General features: G+C 42.6%; 1 protein-coding gene across 5 annotated transcripts in view; it reads left to right on the plus strand.

Moving 5' to 3' along the window:
• Window positions 1-21,051, plus strand: part of P4HA1 (prolyl 4-hydroxylase subunit alpha 1) — a 113,130-nt gene extending 92,079 nt beyond the window's left edge. For all 5 annotated transcript variants that reach the window (XM_070752328.1, XM_070752325.1, XM_070752326.1 and 2 more), the window contains exon 15: window positions 19,492-21,051. In XM_070752328.1, the coding sequence (XP_070608429.1) occupies window positions 19,492-19,562 (71 nt within the window). In that variant the 3' untranslated portion in view covers window positions 19,563-21,051. The remainder of the gene's footprint in view (window positions 1-19,491) is intronic.
• The last annotated feature ends 1,110 nt before the right edge of the window (window positions 21,052-22,161 follow it).

The following is a 22,161-nucleotide window of genomic DNA, read 5'->3' on the forward strand; positions in this document are numbered from 1 at the left end:
CAACAATATTAGTGGAAGGATTCAAAATGATAATTAACGAAATAATACATTCGGATCAAAATGGTTTCCTGCCAAATAGAAATATTAAAAATAATTTGAGAAATATAATAAATATTCTAGAATATTACGAGGCAAACCCAGGGAAAAATTTGGCCTTAATATTTTTAGATGCGGAGAAAGCGTTTGATAATTTAAAGTGGAACTTTTTTATTAACCAATTGATTAAGATGAAATTTAAAGAAAAATTTGTAAGAGCTATTAGGACAATATATTCTAAACAATCAGCAAGAGTTATAATAAATGGACAATTAACAGAGAATATAAAAATTGAAAAAGGAGTAAGACAGAGGTGCCCACTTTCCCCATTAATATTCATTTTGGCTATGGAAATTTTACTAAGACAGATACGAGCAAATAAAAACATCAAAGTGCTGAATTTAAAGGGGCAGGAATATAAGATCCAAGCATTTGCCGACGACTTAGTATTTAATATAGAAGACCCCATCGAATCAGGTGAAAATTTACTAAAAGAGATTACTAAAAATCAATAAACAAAAAACTAAAATATTGACAAAAAACTTAACAAATATAGAGAAGAAAACATTAGAAGATAAATTAGAATTACAAATCGTAAAAAGAGTTAAATATCTGGGAATAAAACTATCATCAAAGGCAACTACAATAAAAGACAATTATACAGTCCTAATAAAAGAAATACAAACGATATTGGAAAAATGGAATAAATTACCTATTTCACTTATTGGTAGGATATCAACAATTAAAATGTCCATCTTACCTAGAACACTGTACTTATTCAGAACAATTCCAATTATGTTAAAAAAAACCTTTTTCCAAAAATTGAAGAGAATAATAACAAAATTTGTCTGGGCCGGGAAAAAACCTAGGATTAAAATTCAATACATGCAAGACAGGGAGGTTTTGGGTTACCTGACTTCGAAATATATTATAATGCATCGATTATAGATTGGCTGAGGGAATGGTTCAAATTAGAAAACAAAAGATTATTGATATTAGAAGGGCATGACTTGAGGATCGGGTGGCATGCCTTCCTTTGGGATAACAAAGAAAAAATACACAGTTACTTTAGGCAACATATAATCAAGAACTCACTATATACAGTCTGGACCAAAATTAAAAAAATGTACTATCCTCAAATCCCGAAATGGTACTCCAGCATGGAGGCGATAATATATCCTAACTCGAGAGAGTTAAATAAAATGCTTAATTACTACCAAATATTGGAAAGAAATGGGGAATTAAAAACAAGAGAACAATTAGAAGAAACTGGAATAAAAATGGATTGGTGGACGTATAATTTAATAAAATCAAAATACCAAGAAGGGAAAAGAAATGAGATACAAATAAAGGAAACAGAATTGGATAAAATAATTTTAAGTCAAGATAAGAAAATGATTTCAAAAATTTATAAATACATGTTAAATTATAAAATGGAGGATTATATTGTTAAAAATAATATATACAGCTGGGGTAGAAACTTTGGGTATAGTATAAGTTTGGATAAATGGGAAACAATTTGGACCAAAAACTACAAGCTGACGAGATCAACAGCTTTTAGAGAAAACCTATACAAAATGTACTACCGATGGCACCTTCCCCCGGCAAGACTATCAAAAATGTATAAAGGAATAAACCCACAATGTTGGAGATGTAAAGAAAAGGGACCTATTACCACATTTGGTGGACTTGCCCAATAATTAAAATTTTTTGGATCAAAATACAAAAATGGATAAAAGAAATATTACAAATTAAGATAAATAGAAGACCCAAAGCGTTCCTCCTTGGGATTATAGACCAAAAAAATAGACAAAAATAAATATTATTTATTAATACATATATTGACTGCAACTAGGATGGCAATTGCCCAACAATGGAAACAACCCAAACCCCCCGATGATGATTTGATATTAAAAAAAATCTTAGACTGTGCAGAATCAGATGCATTAACACTCAAATTAAAAAATAAAGAAGAATCCGACCATTATAAAACTTGGAAATACTTCTATGATTGGTTTAAGAGAAGAAATAGAAACTTAAATTGAAATACAACAACAATAATACTTTATATCCTTTTTATTTGATATGACAAATCACAAAAGATCTATTTACAGTAACTTTTCAGGGAAAATTTGTATGAATCTAAATAAATTAAATATGAATGAATGAAGGTGGTTAAGAAAATAAAAATAATTTAAAAAAATATGGACAACCAAAAGGAGAAGATGGTAGATACCGATGATATGATATACTTCACCAGAAGATAATTTAAAATCATATGATGATTTATAACTTACCCCCTCAAGGGAATTTAAGTATAAATATTACATATTATGTTATATGTTTATTGTCACTGTTATTATTGTTTAGTGTATTCAAATAAGTAATTAACTATATTACTAGAATTATTCTATTTTTTGTTTGTTTGTCTGTTTGTTAGTATGTGTTAGTTTGGCATTGTTTCAACTCATGATTTGACCATTTATTTTATTTTTGTAAATGTGTATATATGTAATAAAAGTTTTCTAAAAAGAAGATATTGAGGACTCGGATTCAGATAGTGTTTATGAAGTAGTGGGGGGCCCGGGGTTACAGGTAGTAGAACAGGTGGGAGGCCAGCCACAGGATGGGGCTATGAGTTCAGGATCTAGCGAGGGAGAATCAGACGTGCGCTGGGTTAACCCTAAATTCATAAGGATTCAGAAACGTAGAGAGCAAAGGTCTGGAAGAAGATATTAAGGAGAGGAATGGGTTAAATATTGTAGTGAGGTATTTGGCACGTCAGGGGGCTAGTGGAGAAGAAGGGTGGAGTTTCAACATTGCTGAACAGAAACATGGAGGGGGTTTTCGCCACGCTAAAGTAAGTCAAAGTATTTTGTATTGTATTTAGTCAGTGCTGCTGTTTTTTATAGCTATGTAGTTAGGAAATAAATCTTGTCTAAGTGAAGCAGGAAAAGGAATGTGAGGAATGCGGCTAGAAGAGATATAACGGACCGATTGATGTCTGGAATGTGTTGAAGTACAAGAGAGCAGAGAAATAAACGGAATTGCTTTATTCATGAAATGATGCATTTAACGAGAGTTATTTGTAATTACTAAACTTCTACCAGAAACCAGAACAGTGGGGGATGTGTGGGACGATGAAATAGGTTTTCCCACATTGTGGCCATGTTCACCCTCCCCTGTGAGGTGCTGCCAGTGCCCCTGCTGTGTTGGCGACTGCGTCCTCTTCCTACTCCGTGTGCCACCACTGAGCCCTCCAATTCCTGTGGGAACTCTGCCACTAGTGTGTCCACCAGTGCGTGCTTGTACTCTCTCATTTTGCGCTCCCACTCGAGTGCTGGGATCAAGGAGGTGATGTTGTCCTTATAACGGGGATCCAGCAGGGTGGCCACCCAGTAACTGGCAGAGGTGACAATGCGGGCTACCCTGGGGTCATTGCGCAGGCACTGGAGCATGTAGTGGCTCATGTGAGTCAGGCTGCCCTGAGTCAAGGAGTGGTTGTCAGTAACAGGTCTCTCCTCCTCCTCTTCCTCCTGCTCCTCCATCCACCCACGCTCCACTGATGTGGAGGACCGCCCTGCTGCAAGTCTTCCTCCTCCTCCTCCTCCTCCCCCAAAACTCTATGCTGGCTGGACAGCGGAGTACCTGGTTGCTGTCGGCCCAGCCACCCACCCTGCGAGCCACATATGCACTTCCCTGCTACCTGGGAAAATGGGCCTTCCTCCTCCTCTGCTTCCTGCTGTGCCACATCCTCCGTCATGGCCTGAAGGGTTCTCCACTGCACTGCTATGGAGAGTCCAACATGGGTAGCCTTATTGGAAGGGACTGAGTTAAAAATTTGCATAAATAACAGGTCCCGCCCCCATGCTGCCCTTAATGGGTCAGTCTTAAAAACTCAGTCACAGTGAAGGGACATACGAGTTTTCTCTCCTAGGACTTCTTCAGTCTGAATTAAAATTACCCTTTCTTTGTTAGAGCATTAATAATATTAATAATACCTCTTTCTCTTTTCATTACAGGTGCAACGAAACAACTTACCATCGTTGGAATCAGGCCCCTGCTCCGAGGAGTATTGCCTGCAACTTTATTCTTGGTCGGAGCTTCTTCCCTGCGTGGGTACTGCTCCAAGGACTGGGAGTCGTGAAGGGGGGTCCCCGGCCTGCGTGGCCATACCCCCAGACCCTGCGACCAATGCGGTGATCGGTTTATACCGGACGGCTCTCAGGACGAAGCTCTGCTCTGGGCAATTGAAGAAGCCGGGATTCAAAACTCCCGCCCAAACTGCGATCAGTGATGCAGGGGAGACTTGAAAATGCTGCGGCCTGAGAGGCTTTTGTTTTCTGACCTCCGCAATCCAGGAAGGCAAGGGAAAATTAACAGGCCTGAGCAAAGCATTGCCAACACAGGGAAGAGATCCCTAATGGCAGACTCGGCTTGCCAACGCAGAAAAGCTTAGTCAGAGAGCAGCCATTTTGGGGGCGTGCCCCATCATTGCAACACCTGCCCGCCATTTTATTGGGTGTGATTGATAGCTGTCTGCCCCAGTCAGAGAACAGGATATCCTGTAAGTTACAGGAAATGGTAATCCTTGACTAACGGTCGCTGTTTTGTTGGGCCTTATTCTCGGAGGAACACAGCTATCGAACAGCTCATTATACTAGCCTTGCCTCGCTCTTTGATTAATGGCGGATTTATCCCATTCGGTGATGGCAGACCCACCCTCGTCTGGGACTCATAATTCTAAGGCCAAGGAGAAAACACACTCCTCAAAGCCAAAATCTAAAACCTCCCAGGTATCTGCTTCTTTGAAAGAGGTAGAAAAACGCATTAAAGCCTTAGAGGGACAACTTGAAACAGCCCAGAGACAGACACCAGTTATACCAAGCCTGACAAACATTACAACAGGTCAGAATCTGGGTTCCACGGCCACCTCTACCCCTCCCAGGCTCCCAGAGGGAATGGGATCAGCTACAGACAGAGACTGGTCTCCAGATAGATCAGTGGCCCCAGTCCTGTCAGCAGAGGCCTCATTTAGGCCTGAAGTAGATGTGTCACTTTTTCTTCAAGTATTTTTTTTGTTTGTTGTAGTAAAATTTAATAAAAATATATTGAAAAAAAAAGTAGATGTGTCACCCACCTCAGCGTGGCATTACCCCACCCAGCCAATGCCACCTTTGGCTACATTCACACCAATGGCAGCAGGACTAAGATCCTCACCAGACACATGGCACCGCATGTCCCCGGCCATTCAGGACATGATTACTTTGGCCTATTCGCATGGCATTGCTGCAGGGGTTCAGCAGTATGCAGCATCTGCTGCCCCTCTTCCTCCTCCTCCTCCTCCTCTGCCTCAACCTTCACCCTCCACACATAGGAATATATGGGCAGCTCCAGCACCCCCATCTCCTGGGCATGATTCCTTTCATGAGGGTTCAGGAATGAGAGAGCCGGGTTCAGAGCCGGACGATGCTTTATCAGAGAACACTTCCTGAACCACCAGCCTTTACAGGCCTCTTCAGGCCTTCCCTGTTTTGCATTCTTCTTAATAAGGCAAAACAGGTAGTTGCTTCAGACATGGCAGACAAACCGACAAATCCGGTAACGGGTGCTCAACCCACCTCAAGGATCTTCTCCGAGCCCCAAAAAGACTCCGACTTTATACCCTCCCCATAGTTGTTCCTCGATAATGTCAAGAAACCATGAGAACGCCCAGCGGGAGCTCTAGGACCAACAGCTTCGGAACGCAAGTTCTACACGTTTGATCCAGAGATGGAAAATCTGCTGCAATTCTCTACCATTGATGCGCCAGTCGCAAGCCTGGTATCCAATGCGCTGGTTCCCTTGGAAATGGCAGAGGGCTTGAAACCAGATGACCCCAGAGCAGAGGGATTAATCAAAAAATCCTGCCATATGGCGGCATGGGCCCCAAAAGTGGCTTCAGCCGCAGCATTTTTCAACAGAGCATCAATCCTCTGGCTTCAAGACATGCTCACAAAATTGGGACCAGAGGATGGCCGCTTGAGGCAAGATATTAGCAAACTCTTAGCGGCAGCTGAATTCTTGGTGGACGCCACACTATCGGCAGCCAGATTTTCTTCGTGCGCATTGGCTACAAACCTGTCCTCCCACCGTCTCCTTTGGCTACGCACTTGGCAGGTGGATGCTAAGTCGAAATGGCGCCTAGCCTCAGCCCCCTTCGAAGGGTCTGAGTTATTCGGCAAGTCTTTGGATAAGTTCCTCATTGAGGACAAAGACAAAAAGATTTTACCTAGAACATATAGGCGGCAAGACAGGCGCACGACCCCATATTTCAGACGACAGCCCTTTCGGGCGGAAACCTCCGTGACTGCATCCCCAGCCGGCAGGTCATATACTCAGGGGTCCTATCACCAGTCCTCCTACAGTTCGGAGAGGAATAACTTTGGCGACAGGAATCGACAATTTAACCAGTCCAGAAAGCCCTTCAGAGGGAACACCAGGGGAGGATACTGCAAAAGATAATGACTCCAAAGACCCCTTCCCCATCGGAGGCAGGCTACAGCCTCTTGGGAAGCTATCTCTGCAGACACTTGGGCTCTGGAAACCTTATCCTAGGGCCTCAGAATAGATTTTATCCAGTTACCTCCGGACAGATTCCTGCAGTGCCCAGTGACCTTCAATCCACACAAACAAGAACTTTTGCATCAGGAGATTTACCATCTACTGGAAATTGGCGCAATCGAGAAGGTCCGTACTCAACAAGAGGGCCAAGGGTGTCGCGGAAAATTAAAGTCTGTTAGGACCTTAACTCCGGAGGTTGATGGATAGAAGCCCCAATCATTTTTTAAACAAGATATTTATTTAAAAACAGAGATAAAACAAATAAAAGACTGTCTGGAGGGGTAGGAGAACATATGCTTATTACATCATGGAGATTCATGGAGGTAGAAGAAGGAAGAAGAAGGAGGAAAAGGAAGTGACGCAAGAGGAGGATCCAATAAAACACACTAGTTAACTGTTTCATTACTGAATGTCTCTGGAGGGCTGTCAATATACAGCGTGACACCCCTTCTTTGACAGTCTTCAGTGGCATTGTTCACATGAGGCACATTCTTTTGCAGAGGTATTCGTGTTGGTCAGCTGGTAGTGATTTGTTCAGCACGTCAGCAATTTATTCAGTTGTAGGCACATAATGTAGTTTCACGAATCCTTGTTTCACATATTCTCTGGCATTCTTATATCTTATGTCGATGTGCCATGAACACGCTCCCACATATTCAATTTCAGATATGAAGGTAACTGAGAGATTGTCCTCCATTATGACAATTGGTTTCATAGGATCACTCCAAATACTATCAACAAGAGCAGGAACACAGGTTAGAGCATTGCAACAGTCAGAAACGCAGGTATATTCTGACTCAGTAGAAGAACAAGAGATAAAGTTCCGCTTTCTAACTTTCCAATAAATTGGACAGCCATTTAAAAACATTATGTAACCTGAAGTACTTTTTCGTGTTTCTTTGTCAACTGCCCAATCAGAGTCTGCGTAGCAAACTAACTCAGGAAACTTGTTGTGTTCTAGTTCTAAGAACAGTTTCATGTCTTTTGTGTGCTTCATGTATCTCAGCAATCTCTTTATGCATGTCCAATGAAATTTAGTTGCTTTGCCAACGTACCGTGACAAAAGATTAACACTAAGTGAAATGTCGGGTCTTGTCCAACTGTTAATGTATAACAGTGACCCAATGACTGAACGATAAAGTGTTTGATCTTCAAAATCAGGACTAATCTGTTGTGTCAAATTGTAAAAATCTGCATTGGAGAGTGACATGGGTGTGCGTCAATCATGTTGCAATTTTGCAAGAGTTGATCAATTTTGTTTTCTTGTGAGAGGCTAAACCCCTTCTGAGTTTTTTCAATCCGAACACCTAGGTAATCATGAATGTGTCCTAAGCTTTTCAATGTAAAGTGTCTCTCTAAACCTTTTGCAAAAACTTCACTCGTGTTTGTTTGGACCAATGTACACTACGTCATCAACGTACACTAGTATGATTTCATAAATATTACCTTGCCCTTTTGTAAACACGCATTCATCAGAATCGGACTTAATAAAGCCCATTGAATTTAGCTTGTCAATAAGACATCTATGCCACATTAGAGCTGATTGTTTCAAACCATAAAGACTTCTGCAGGAACCAGACATCTCCTTCTCGATCCTGGAAACCCGGTGCACCTTTGACGTAGATCTCTTCATTTAAATCAGCGTTCAGATAAGCAGTCTTAACATCAAATTGGGATACTTCTAAATTCAAAGCAATAGCTGTGGTTAAAGCAATTTTAACTTTCATTTTTAACTAGGTGAAAATGCATCTGTGTAATTTTCAGGATAAACTTGGGAGTAACCTTGTGCTACTAATCTCGCTTTGTATATTTTCTCACCATTTGGTTTTTGTTTAATTCTGTAGACCCATCGTGTACCAATAATATTCTTGTTCGTTGGAGGCTCAACATGTGTAAACACCTTAAGTTTCTTTAAACAGTCCAGTTCAATTTCCATTGCCTCATACCATTTTTCTTGCTCAGACTCAGGTAAATGTCTTATTTGAGAAAAAATTTCAGGAGGAATTGTAACTGTTGCAAAGAAGAGGAAAACATTTTTGTGATACTTGCTGTTGATATCTGTTTGGAGGAACTCCTTATGTGGTTCTCTTGGAACGTCTTAGAACTGTAGTCCAACCTTCATCTTGGTCATCTCTGTCTCCAACTCCATCGCTAGGAACATCATCTGCGACTCGTGAAGACTATATTATCTTTTGGAGAAACAACATCTGGAGCAACTGCCTGAGAATTTGGGTCATCAGGTTGCGCTGTACCCTTGATATCATCTCTGGGAAAGTAAACTTTCAAAACCTATAAATCTCAGTCTTTCTGCTACTGGACCTCCTTTCTTTCTCTGGACCACTGGAATGTTGACCATGGCATATGAGCCAAAAATGTGGAGGTTTCGGATATCAGGCTTGTATCTGTGCATCATGTAAAAAGGAGTTTGATTTATAACACTGCTCCAAATATGATTAACAATGTAATTGGCATACCTTAGTGCTTCACCCCAATAGAAATTGTTGAGATTAGCATCTTCTAAAAGACAACGAAACATAGTCTGTAAAACACCTTGTCGTCTTTCTACAACTCCGTTGTGAGCTGGTGTGTAGGGAGCTGAAGTTAGGTGGTGGATTCCATTTCGTCTCATCCAACTTTGGAACTGCTGGGACATGAATTCTCCACCACGATCACTTTGTATTCTTCTGATGCGGACACCATGTTGATTGTAGACGTATGCTGCAAAGTCTTTAAAGATCTGAAAGGTCTCTGAATTTTGTTTCATTAGGTATACAAAACCGTACATAAAAAGTACTTACAATTACCTTTAGTAGGCTGAAATGGGGCGACAATGTCGGTATGGAGCAAATAAAAAATGCGTGTAAACAAGCGTGTGGCATGTTTAGCAGTAGGTGCTGATTTGGATTTGGATTTGTTACAGACAGAACAATCTAAATAAATTTTGCAATTACTATTACTATCAAACCCATTAATAAAATTTGCCATCTTGGATAAAACTCCATAGGAGGCGTGGCCCAAATGATGTGCCAATGGTGGACACACTTAGAATGAAAAAGTTTGTTTGTTAGTACAGGTTTAACATTTGTGACATTATGCGGAACCTCAGATTTGTTTTGAATTTGTTTTGAATTTCATTGGCTTTAGGAGCCTTTGTTTTTGGAGTAGCAACAGGTTTTCTCTCTGGGCCTGTGCTTTCATTCTTTGGAACTTCTATACTTACTTCAACTTGCACCTGGGGTTTTGGCGTTAAGTAGTAAACACCCCCAATTGGAATAGCTTGAGCAACAATTATCCCATTCTTGATAATGTGACTTTCATTTTGTAAATGCATAACTTGATAGCCTAGTTCTTTGTTTAGATGATACAGACTGAGTAAGTTACTTGTAGCCTTTGGAATGTATAGAACATGGGGAATCATCTGGTCCAATTCTTTTATGTAAACAGTTCCTTCTCCTTCAACTTTGCATACGTGATTTGACACTGAATATAATTCTTTTACATCAGTCTTATGTAATTCTTTAAAAAGTTCTCTTTGATAAGTAATGTGAAAAGCCGCTCCACTGTCTAAAGTCCATAAACGTCAAGTGTTGTACTCAGGATCTGAATGTGGAACGTTGTTCAGGATCAAAGAACCAATCGAAGGATGTGGATCTCCTATGGAACCTCGTCGAGCTGGCCTGTAGCTGCTGAAGCCTCTACGTCTGCCGCCTCTGGGATCTGTTCCTCTGGCCTGTCAGAATATTGAGAACGTTGAAAATCTGTTCCTCTGGGCTGGTCATACACTGGATAACGTCGAGGACATTGTGGAGTCACCTGTCCGATACGATCACAATTATAACATCTAGGCAATCTAGGAACGTAGACCCTTGGTTGGTAACTGCGCCTCATTGGGATTCTGGAAGCAGTTGCTCTGGATTTAAGTCTTCCTTGCATATTAACTTCTTCTGTTAAAAGTTTGCACACCCTTGATGTGGTGCGTTGAGCTAAAGGTATGTTGTTATACTTTGAAATGGCATCTTTCCAATCATCATTTAAAGAGCTAATAATAACACTGTTCATTTGGATATCATCAATATTGTAACCTCTTTCAATCAATTCCTTTTGCATTGCTAAAAGTTTAGACAAATGTGCAGCAATTTTGTTTCCAGGCTTTAATTTGGTAGTGAAAAATTCAGAAAATAATAAGCATGTTCCTTCTGCTGAAATTGGTCTATAAAGTTCATCTAAAGATGTGATCAAGTCATTAGCACTGATATCATCTGAAAATCTAACTGATAAATCTGTTTCCATTGACATTAACATTAATGTGCTTGCTCTTGTGTCTAAGGCTTTTTGCTCTTCATTCCACGGTTTATTTGGTGGATTGAAAGCCATGTGATGAACACCTTCACTGTGTAGTCTTATTTTAAATTCATGTAACCAAGCCTTATAATTTTGTCCAGTATTCTTTAATTTTGCCTCACCTTTCAATGCTGATGAAACAGGAATTTGCCTTTGGATTGCAGCTTGTATTGCTACTGGCTGTTGTATTTCAGGAGCTGGAACCCACGTTTGGTTCTCCTGCTGTATCTGCGTATTTTGGCTTCTCTGTGGTATTTGCTCCAAAGGTGTTTGTTGAATTAGAAACCTTGGCTGGCTTGTTGATATGGGCGATTTGTCTGCCGTGTAGGAGTGTTCTGCAAAGGCCCTTTGCCCCATCAAAGCATGTGAAATAAAATCTTGACATTCAGTAATATATTCCTCGTCATGAATACCTTCTAAAATGGCACTGCAACATTACTTTTGGGCATTTCTTCCTTTTCTGTTTTAAATTCTTTTTCATAATAACACATTTGTAAATTTCTAGCTCTGCTAAGCGTTTTCATCTTTTCAGTAATTTCAGTACAGCATAATTCTATTAAATCTTGTTCACATGCAGTAAGGGCTTTTGATCCCTTTGTTTTATAAAAATCAACAAGGAAATTTTTACTGTCCTTTAAACTTCCTTCTAGATTAGCAACAAAATTATTTAAAGTTTGTATATCGTCATCGGAATTCACACTGCTTGGTGGTGGAGAGGATTGATTACTTCTTAAAAGCATTTTAGAGCCTTTTAAAGATTCCTGTTTACTGGAATGTCTGACTTTCGTTTTTGCACCCAAAATGGCCTCGCCATCTTTTTCTATGTCGTACTTAGAAATTGCTTCGCTACGGGGCTCCGAAGAGAACAGGGAAGTGTCTTCTATCTGGCTCGAAGCATAAATTGGCTCAGAATGAATTATTTCTGACATTTTAATAGCCTCTGGCACATTAATCACCTCTTCTAAATTAAGGCTTGAAAGAGGGGGAGTTTTACTCACAGTTTCTTGCCGTCCAGCTTGAGTTTCTCCCTCTGTAGAAGGCAATACTGATTCCATTGAGATTTCTCTCCGAACAGGAGATTCTCTTTGCATTTCAGCGTTGCATATCTCTTGCTCTTTTGCTAGCCTTGAAAGTGTAGAACTTAGCTCTTTATCAGACATGGTAAAAATTGATAAATCTGAGAGACAGAATTTTTCTTTTTCCCAGGCATATCAAGCCTTTAGAAATTATTATTTTTAGGCTTAAATAATTGAACCATCCTCTGCTACCATGTCTCAGAAAATCAAAGTCTGTTAGGACCTTAACTCCGGAGGTCAATGGATAGAAGCCCCAATCATTTTTTAAACAAGATATTTATTTAAAAACAGAGAGAAAACAAATAAAAGACTGTCTCGAGGGACAGGAGAACATATGCTTGTTACATCATGGAGATTCATGGAGGTAGAAGAAGGAAGAAGGAGGAGGAAAAGGAAGTGATGCGAGAGGAGGATCCAATAAAACACACTATTTAACTGTTTCAATACTGAATGTCTCTGAAGGGCTGTCAATATACAGCGTGACAAAGGGTACTACTCCATAGTATTCATAGTCCCCAAGGCCTCAGGCTGCTGCCGCCTCATACTCAATCAGCTAAACATCTATGTGCGGTACTGCCGCTTCAAGATGCACTCGTTCAAAACAATCCTCGCATTGATTTGTCAAAAAGACTGGCTAACATCTATAGATTTAAAAGAGGCATACCTACACATACCTATTCATCGGGAACACAGGAAATTTCTACGATTCCACTTCCAGTACAAGGCCATGCCCTTTGGCCTATCCTCTGCCCCAAGAACATTCACAAAACTCCTGGATGTTCTGACGGCAGACCTCAGGACCTGTCAATTGCACCTAATGGCGTATTTGGACAACATTATTATACTGTCCAGCACCCCCCACCGAGCATGGCAGGATTTGGCAGAAACCATCAGGACACTGGAATTCCATGGCTTCACGGTCAATTACCAGAAAAGTCACCAGACACCAACCCAGTACTTACCACATCTAGGTACCAATATAGATACCATGTTTATATCTTGCATAGACATTGTTCCCTGGGCCAGACCCCTTCAGTGGTTCCTGATCCCCTTCCAGAAGGGACAAACCAGCCACTCCCACAGACCAGTACCACTTTCGACACAAGTGCGCCAATCACTCACGTGGTGGAGGTCCTCGGCATTCCAACAGGGATCACCGTTCCTGTTACTACAAGAGGTGACTATAACAACAGATGCGAGTCTCTTGGGGTGGGGTGCCCATTCCACCATAGGGTTAGCCCAGGGGTTGTGGACCCCAGAGGAACTAGTGACCCCCAACATAAACCTTCTGGAGCTCCGAGCAGTCCGCCTAGCATTACAAATCTTCGCTTCGCTAGTGGAGGGACAACACGTCCGGATCCTAATGGACAACGTAGCCACAAGGGCTCATATCAACCACCAGGGGGGGTACGAGGTCGGGCCGCCTCATGCTGGTGACCCACAACTTTTTCAAGTGGGCAGAAGGACATGTGGCCTCTCTGAGAGCCGAGCACATCTCAGGCATCTCGAACATTCAGGCAGATTGGCTGAGCCGGACAACTATAGACCCGGCAGAATGGAGTCTAAACACAGATCTGTTGCAAGACATCATCCGCAGATACGGGAAACCGAAGGTGGATTTGTTTGCCACATACCAAAACAACAAACTACCAAGGTTCTTTGTCCGCTTTCCAATTCCAGAAGTGGAACAGGTGAATACACTACTCTGCCCATGGCCAAAAGAGTTACTCTACGCCTTCCCACCGGCATGTCTGATACCGAGAGTGTTAAGCAAACTACTACTGGAACAAGGAGAGGTCCTCCTAGTAGCCCCATACTGGCCCAGGCGACCCTGGTTTGCCGACCTGAAGGACTTGTCAATCTCTCCCCCTTGGCGCATACCTCGCCACCGGATATCGTTAACACAGGGGTCAATATCACACCCAGACCCCCATTGGTGGAAACTTGCCGTGTGGCACTTGAGGGGGACAGATTAAGGAGGGGGCAAGTGCCAGAAAGGGTCATTAACACCATGCAGGCAGCAAGGAGACCATCGACAACTAGAATTTACCAAGCTACGTGGGCTGCATACTGCACCTTCTGCAGAACACAGAACTTCGACCCACAGTGCCGAGGTGGTCCAATTATTGTCATTCCTACAGGCAGGCTTAGATAAGGGCTTAGCACCCAACACCCTGCGCAGACAAGTGGCGGCCATAGCCACAATTCTCAAAACGGACTCCTCTCAGTCCATCTCACATTACCCATGGGTGAAGGACTTCATCAAAGGAGCAGCCAACATACGACCCCCGACAGTACGTTTTCCGACATGGGGCTTACCTCTGGTACTGCAGGCCCTCACGAGACCCTCTCTCGAACCTTTATTCGTGGTGCCATTGCGCATACTATCTCTCAAGACGGCTTTTCTGGTAGCCATAACATCGGCAAAGAGAGTGTCAGAGCTATCAGCGCTGTCAATCAGACCGGACTTGTGCATCTTTCACCTAGCCAGAGTGGTTTTAACATTAGACCCAACTTTTCTGCCAAAAATCAACACAGTATTTCATCGAGCACAGGAAATTACCTTACTGGACTTTTGCACCCATTGGATGCACCCATTGGAACTGAAATGGCACAAACTCGATGTCTGACATGCCTTTAAGATCTACATCAGACATATGAGTTCATTTTGAAAGACAGAATCTCTATTTGTTTCCTATTTCCCACCATCCATGGGATCTAGAGTCTCGCCTAGAACCGTTAGCCGCTGGATCAATGCTTGTATCATTACAGCGTACAAGTCAGGATCTATATCTTCTCCAAAGGGCATCACGGCCCATTCCATGAGGAGTGCAGCCACATCGTAAGCATGGGTGAAGCAAGCACCGATTGAAGACATTTGTCGCGCCGCTACCAATACTTTCATCAAGCATTACCACCTGGATGCGTATGCCTCGGCCGAGGCAGCATTCAGCCACAGAGTGTTGCAGAGGGTGTGCCAAGATCCTGCGCCCCTGGTCCAGCCTGTTCCCGCCCTAGTGGAGTAAGCTTGGGTATATCCCATGTTGGACTCTCTGTAGCAGTGCAGTGGAGAAAAACCGTTGAACTTACCTGAACGGTCTTCTCGATGCACTGCAAGGAGAGTCCAAACCCTCCCGGCCTTTTGGTCCAGAGGCACAGTTCCATGCTTTAGTTATTTGAGCTTATTAATGTTCAATAAAAGTTCTTGGTTTACTTATACTATGACTTCGTTTTTATTATAGACTGACCCATTAAGAGCAGCATGGGGGCGGGACCTGTTATTTATGCAAATTTTTAACTCAGTCCCTTCCAATAAGGCTGAAGTACTACCCATGTTGGACTCTCCTTGCAGTGCATCGAGAAGACCGTTCAGGTAAGTTCAATGGGTTTTTTTTCCAGTAGGCAAAGGATGTGGATAGTAGCATTGACGATGGCATTATCAGTGCTGACCATATCAGTGGCATACTGAAAGCACTGCAGCACGGCACAAATGTCCCTCATGGAGCCCCAGTCATTGGTGGTAAAGTGCTGTTGGTCTGCACTTCTACTCACCTGGGCGTTTTGAAGTTGGAACTCCTCTATTGCCTGCTGTTGCTCACACACCTTTTCCAGCATATGCAGCGTGGAATTCCACCTGGTTGGCAAATTGCATATGAGGCGGTGGGTGGGAAGGCAAAAGTTCCTCCGCAGGGAAGATAGGCGCACTTTATTCAGCAGCACCGACATGTCTGGATAATGGGCCAGGAACTTCTGCACCACCAAGTTGAGCACATGCTCCACGCAAGGGATGTGCATCAACCCCAAGGCTGCCACAAGGTTCCGCCCGTTGTCGCACACCGCCTTCCCAGCCTTCAGGTGCAGCGGCAGCAACCAGTCGTCTGTCTGCCCCTGGATGCCGGTCCACAGCTCCTGGGCGGTGTGTGGTCTCTCGCTCAAGCAGATGAGTTTTAGCACCGGTTGCTGCGCTGTGCTTACTGCATGTGGAGGGTGAAGAGGAGGAAGCGGAGGAGGAGGAGGCAACAGGAGGCACCGACTGATGTCCAGCAATCCTGGGTGGTGGAAGAATATGCGCTAAATTGCTTCCCACCTCATTCCCAGCCGCCACTACATTCACCCAGTGGGCAGTGAGAGAGATGTACTAGCCCTGGTCATGTTTACTGATCCACGTGTCAGGGGTGATGTGGACGCAGGAACTGACAGCATTGTGCAGTGCACCCCTAACTTTCTCCACTACATGTTGGTGCAGGGCAGGGATGGCCTGGCATAAAAAGTAGTAGTGGCTGGGAACGACGTATTGTGGGACAGCCACTTCCATAAAATTTTTGAAACTTTCTGTCTCCACCAGGTGGTAGGGGAGCATTTCAAATGCCAGCAGCTTTGAAATGCTGGCATTAAGGGCCTGGGCTCATGGTGAGATGGACCGAACGGCCGCTTTCTCTCCAAAGTTTGAGGGATGGACAGCTGAAAGCTTCCCTGGGATGGTATAGATAGGCTTGGTGGCGGTGGTGCTGCTGGTGATGGAGGTGTGTTGGTGGTGATCCTACATTGTCCCTTTGGGGAGAGACAGGTGGCCTTGTTGTTGGGGAGGCGGTGGCAGGGGCAAAGGCAGCCATAGCAGAAGAGGAAGATCCAGGCATTTGAATAGTATTGCTGCCAATGAAGCTCATGTTTTGTATTCAGGTGCCTGGTCATGCAGATTATTAACACTTCTCCCTTGCTTCAGGGACTGGTGGCAGAACGTGCAAATGACCTTTGTCTTGTCATCTGTAAACTGCTTGAAAAAATGCTGGTGTGATTCTTTGTGGCACATGTGGCGTGCTCAGACCCTGGCCACGGTGGGCAGTAGTACCAGCAGACTGAGTGCTGAGGGTTTGCACCCTTCTCCCTCTTCTGCTGGCTGCCTGGGGCTGTGGGACCACCACAGCCTCTTCATCCTCTGAACTGTGCCAGCCTTCAGTCCACGTGGGATCTAGCACCTTGTCATCACCCCGGCATCTTCTTCCACCCACTAGCCTCTTTCTCAGCCTCAACATTGCAGTAAGCTGCAGGAGTGAGGATTTGGGTCTCATCATCCTCCATAGTGGTCTTCTCCGATGATGCCCTGGACACCTCCTCGTTCTCCAGCAGAAGCTCTTGGCCATCCGGAAGCCCAAGATCTGCAACTGGGGATGGGGCAGGTGAACGGCCCATGGCATCCCAGTTAGAAGTGTCATCGAAGAGCATTAAAGACTCCACTGATTCTGTCTGAGACGGCCTTGCTGCATTGAAGAGGGATGATAAGGAGGGCTCTGAAGAGTGGGTAGAAGGCAATACCATGGAATTGGTAGCACTGCGTGCAATATTATCTCCAAGTGCCTTGACTTCTTCTTGCCTCACCACTCTGGAAGCAGTTTTGGGGGCTACCAATATAGGCCCCAAACCCAGGCGCCTGCTTGCACCACAGAAAGGGGTATGAGGCGCAGATGGTACACGCCCTCTTCCTGCCCCTGCAGCACCAGCTCCATCACCAGCACCACGGCCATGGCCCTTTTTTGCGGCTTTCTTCATGGTTGAAGTCCTGCAGTGACACTGGCCCAAGAAAATTGGGAACAAAGAAGGTGCGGTGTTCAGGTGGCCCTAGAAAAATTAAATGCCCAGACAGCAGTAGAGCCCTTGTATTAGACAGAAAAACAGTAAATTCACAGATACAGGAAGTGGCCCTGTGTTTGACCCAAAATTAACTGCCCAGATAGCAGTAGACTCCTTGCATTAGACAGAAAAAGAAAATGCAGAGAAAGGAAGTGGCCCCGTGTTTGACCCAAAATTAAATTGGCGGAGATCAGTAGCGGCTTTAGATTAGACAGAAAAAGGAAATGCAGAGAAAGGAAGTGGCCCCATGTTTGACCCAAAATTAAATTGACAGAGAGCATTAATGACTTTAGATTAGACAGAAAAAGGAAATGCAGAGAAAGGAAGTGGCCTCGTGTTTGACCCAAAATTAAATGGGCAGAGATCAGTAGTGGCAATGTATGACTGACACCACCACCACCACCCCGTTTTAATCTCTGGAATGCCTAGATCTATCACTGCTACGTGAACTTTTCCCACAAAATCTTTTTTTTCCCCAACAAAATTCGGCACGTACCAGTACTATGCAAGTTGGGTTCCCCTTTCAGTGGCAGCCTAAGATGCAGGGAAAGTGGCACCCCAAAAAGTCTTTCACTTTTTTTCTCTTGGATGGGTAGGTGGATCTGCCCTCAGCAAGAAAATGGCATAGATGAGATATGCCCCTTTCAGTGGCAGAAACCCCAAGATTCAGGGAAACTGCAAGAAAAAAGTATTTTCATTTTTTTCTATTGGATGGGTATCTGCCCTCGGCAACAAAATAAAACAGTTGGGAAATGTCCCTTTCAGGGTCAGAAACCCCAAGATTCAGGCAAACTGCCCTAAAAAAAAATCTCCCCTTTTTTTCTTGGATGCCTAGGTGATTGACCTTTTGAAGACAATGGCACAGTTGAGATATGCCTCCTTTCGGTGGCAACAGCCACTAGATGCAGCCTAGGTGATCTACCCTTAGAAATCTCCCCAACCTATCTCTCCCTGTCAGCAGCAGCAACAGCACTGTCCCTAACTAACGCGGAGCTCTTTTAATGGCGATGGACCGCATGGTCCTGCCTTTTATACAGGTAGGGTCAGGTGTCCCTCCAGACCAATCACAGCCATGCATCCGGCTGGCCAATCACTGGTCAGCAGGATGCATGGCCAATAACAGCCGATCCTTGCGTTTCCTGCCCGGATACAGCATGGTTTTGGCTTACAACAAGGCTGTTGATTGGAGTATCTTGGAGTTCGTTCCAATGCCGAACTTGAACACGGACTTTTTAAAAAGTCCGGATTCGGGTTTGGTATGCCGAACACCGCAAAGTTCTGCATGGACCTGAACTATGCAAGTTCGGTTCACCCAACACTAGTCATAAGTCAAGGAGTACCTACATGATACAGTTTATGTGACACTTCTATAGATAGGTTGATCATTAAATATAACAAGGTGTGAATTGCCAGTGTGGTGAGACAGTTATGGTTTTGGTTGAGAACTGGGGAGAAATGGGTTCATCTTCACCCTTGTCCATGAAATCTCATTAGCTAATTCAGTGCCTGTCATTGTCTTTCAGCCCAACTTACCCTTTTGATGGTTGCTGAAAAGCAGGGGCGTCAAACTCATGTCGTCACAGCAATGTCACATTTCATATCAGGATTTCTTTTACCCTTCGATAAACTGGGCACGAGCGTGGCCAGCGCGTGACACATTCTGCCCACGGGCCAAAGGTTTGACAGTCCTGCTGTAGGGACAAATTGGAGAAACAAATGTTGTGCAAATAGTCTTGAGCTTCTGAAGGGAAGGCAGGATGGAAACTTTATGAGCTAATGAAGACTTGCTTTTCTTTTTCTTTTACAGTCTCCAATAAATGGATCCACGAACGTGGGCAAGAATTTCGAAGACGGTGTGCCTTATCAGAGGTTGAATGATACCAATCCCCTTTTTTATTTTTTTAGTCCAAATTATTTCTCCCTTTCTCATTGCCTTGATTAACACTGATAGTTTACACTAATATCCTCACTCTAACTTCTGTCTCCAGTGCCAAGCACTCTCATCTATGGACAAATATTTTATCTAAGGACAAAATATATTTTGCAGATATACCCATTTAAACATTTTTATTGAGTGATACATTTCATTTCTAACAACTGTAAGATGCCATGGTCTTCTCTAGAGACACCAAGCTTGTGAAGGAAGCAGAATGGATATATGAACTTTTCATCATATGACAAGTGCTTTGCTTGGGTGGTAAGGCATTGCACAGGTGAAACTCAAAAAATTAGAATATCATGCAAAAGTTCATTTATTTCAGTAATACAACTTAAAAGGTGAAACTAATATGTGAGAGAGACACATTACATGCAAAGCAAAATGTTTCAATTATGATTTGTCATAATTGTGATGATTATGGGACACAGCTCATGAAAACCCCAAATCCATCAGCTCAGAAAATTAGAATATTATGAAAAGGTGCAATATTCCAGGCTCAAAAGTGTCCCACTCTAATCAGCTAATTAAGCCATAACACCTGAAAAAGGTTCCCTGAGCCTTTAAATGGTCTCAGTCTGGTTCAGTAGCAATCAGAAACATAGGAAAGACTGCTGATCTGACAGTTGTGCAGACAACCATAATTGACACCCTCCATAAGGAGGGAAAGCCTCAAAAGGTAATTGCAAACAAAGTTGGATGTTTCTAAAGTGCTGTACCCAAGCACATTAATGAATGGTTGTAAGTCAAGGACTACCTATACTTATTTTGAGTTTCACCTGTATATCACTTCTACTTGTTTCTTTGGTTTTGAATGGCTAAACATGTCTGAGCTAAGGGCCATAAACCAAATTTGATTGACTTCAAAATTTCGAAACACAGTTGTGCTTTCTGTGCATTCACTCCAAATTGCCTGGTTTTACCAAGTGCCAAAAAACTTCAGAAACAAATTCTTCCTCCCAGTATAGTGTGTTTTCCCCCCCTCATGCCTCACAAATAAATTGAGCTAATTCCAAGAAATGAGCCAATAACTCTCCACATATAAAAGGATTGAATAGAACTGCAGTTGTGCTTTGTCTGCATATGCTGGAGAACACTGAAGGCAGGTTGTATAAAATGACTTTTTTGTGTGTGTCTTAAGTATGGCTTGTCTTTTTAAATTTCACTGTGATTCAAGATTGTAATTTTAAATGTACTGCTACTTTTATTCTGTAAGGAAGAACAGTTTTACCCCGTGAAGACATGGAGACAAGTTCAGTTGTGACTTAAACATAAAGCACTGTGCCTTATCTACTAAGTCTGAATTTGTATGAAAGCATATGTATATGAAAATGCATACTTCCCTTACCAACAACACCAAACTTTATTTTCCAATGAAGGGGCTTTGTGAAAAATACAGTATATTTATAATACAAAATCTTCTTGAAAGTTCTTTGTGGCCTGGAGAATGATTTATGTTGTGAGCCTCAGATGCACGTTGTCTCTGATAGAAACCTTTAAACGAAGTCTATGTTCATGCCGGACGGTGTCTGAGATACTAAGTACAAATAATTCTGAAAAACTTACATATAGCAATAGCACTAATATACAACTCGATAGTGCTTTACAGCCTTCTCTTAAAGGGTTTCCACAGTCAGCATATTGCCCCCAACAATCTGGGTCCCATTTTACTGACCTCAGCAGGATGGAAGTCTGAGCCTGTTAGGATCTAACTTCTGGCAAGGCAATTGTGCTTTCTAACTACTGCACCATCTATGTCTTTTTATACCAATACAACAAGCTTCTCTATTTTTCCATTTCAGGCTTTGTTTAAATTTTTGTACTTCCCTCCACAAAGAGTTTTTAGCTCTCTTAATCTTTCCTAAGAGTTACAGTTCAGTAAAGAGGTATGATTAATAACTTCACATACATTTATATTCATTAGTTGTTAAATTCAGTATTTCTAAGCAGAAGGAACTGTTGTGCTAGATCACTGAAAACAACCTCTTGCGTCACATAAGCCGCTCTAATAAACAACAACAACAATAATAATAATAATAATTATTATTATTATTATGAAGCATCCCAGCTTAATCCAAGATTTCTCAGAGAGCAGTAAATCAACGTCTTGGCTCTGTAACAGGACAGTCTTGTTTCCCAAATTGCTACAGGCTGCATTTTTTAGTAAAACTATTTGGTTTTGAAGTAAGTTAAGGAAAAATGAATTCTTGTATCCATTAATGCTGCTGCATTTTCATACTTGAAAAAAAAAGCCAGATCAGGTAAAAGCAGCAGAGATATTGAAAAGAGGCTGTTAAAAAAAAAGTCAAGATGGCATGGTTGCTATCTTGACATTTTTTTTACCTCCTCCTGCAGATGTCTGTGAAGGCAATACATGATATGGATTTTAGCCATGAAAGTGAGTTTTCCCACCTTTGCAATCCAAATTATGTACAAAAATGTCACTGAATCAAATACTTACACAGTTCCTCCTGAGGCTTATATTTCCATGTGTTTCAAGCAAGCGCTCATTTTTTTTTCAAATTAGCTTAAAGGTCATGT

Source organism: Erythrolamprus reginae, chromosome 5, assembly GCF_031021105.1.
Source record: "Erythrolamprus reginae isolate rEryReg1 chromosome 5, rEryReg1.hap1, whole genome shotgun sequence".
NCBI lineage: Eukaryota > Metazoa > Chordata > Lepidosauria > Squamata > Dipsadidae > Erythrolamprus > Erythrolamprus reginae.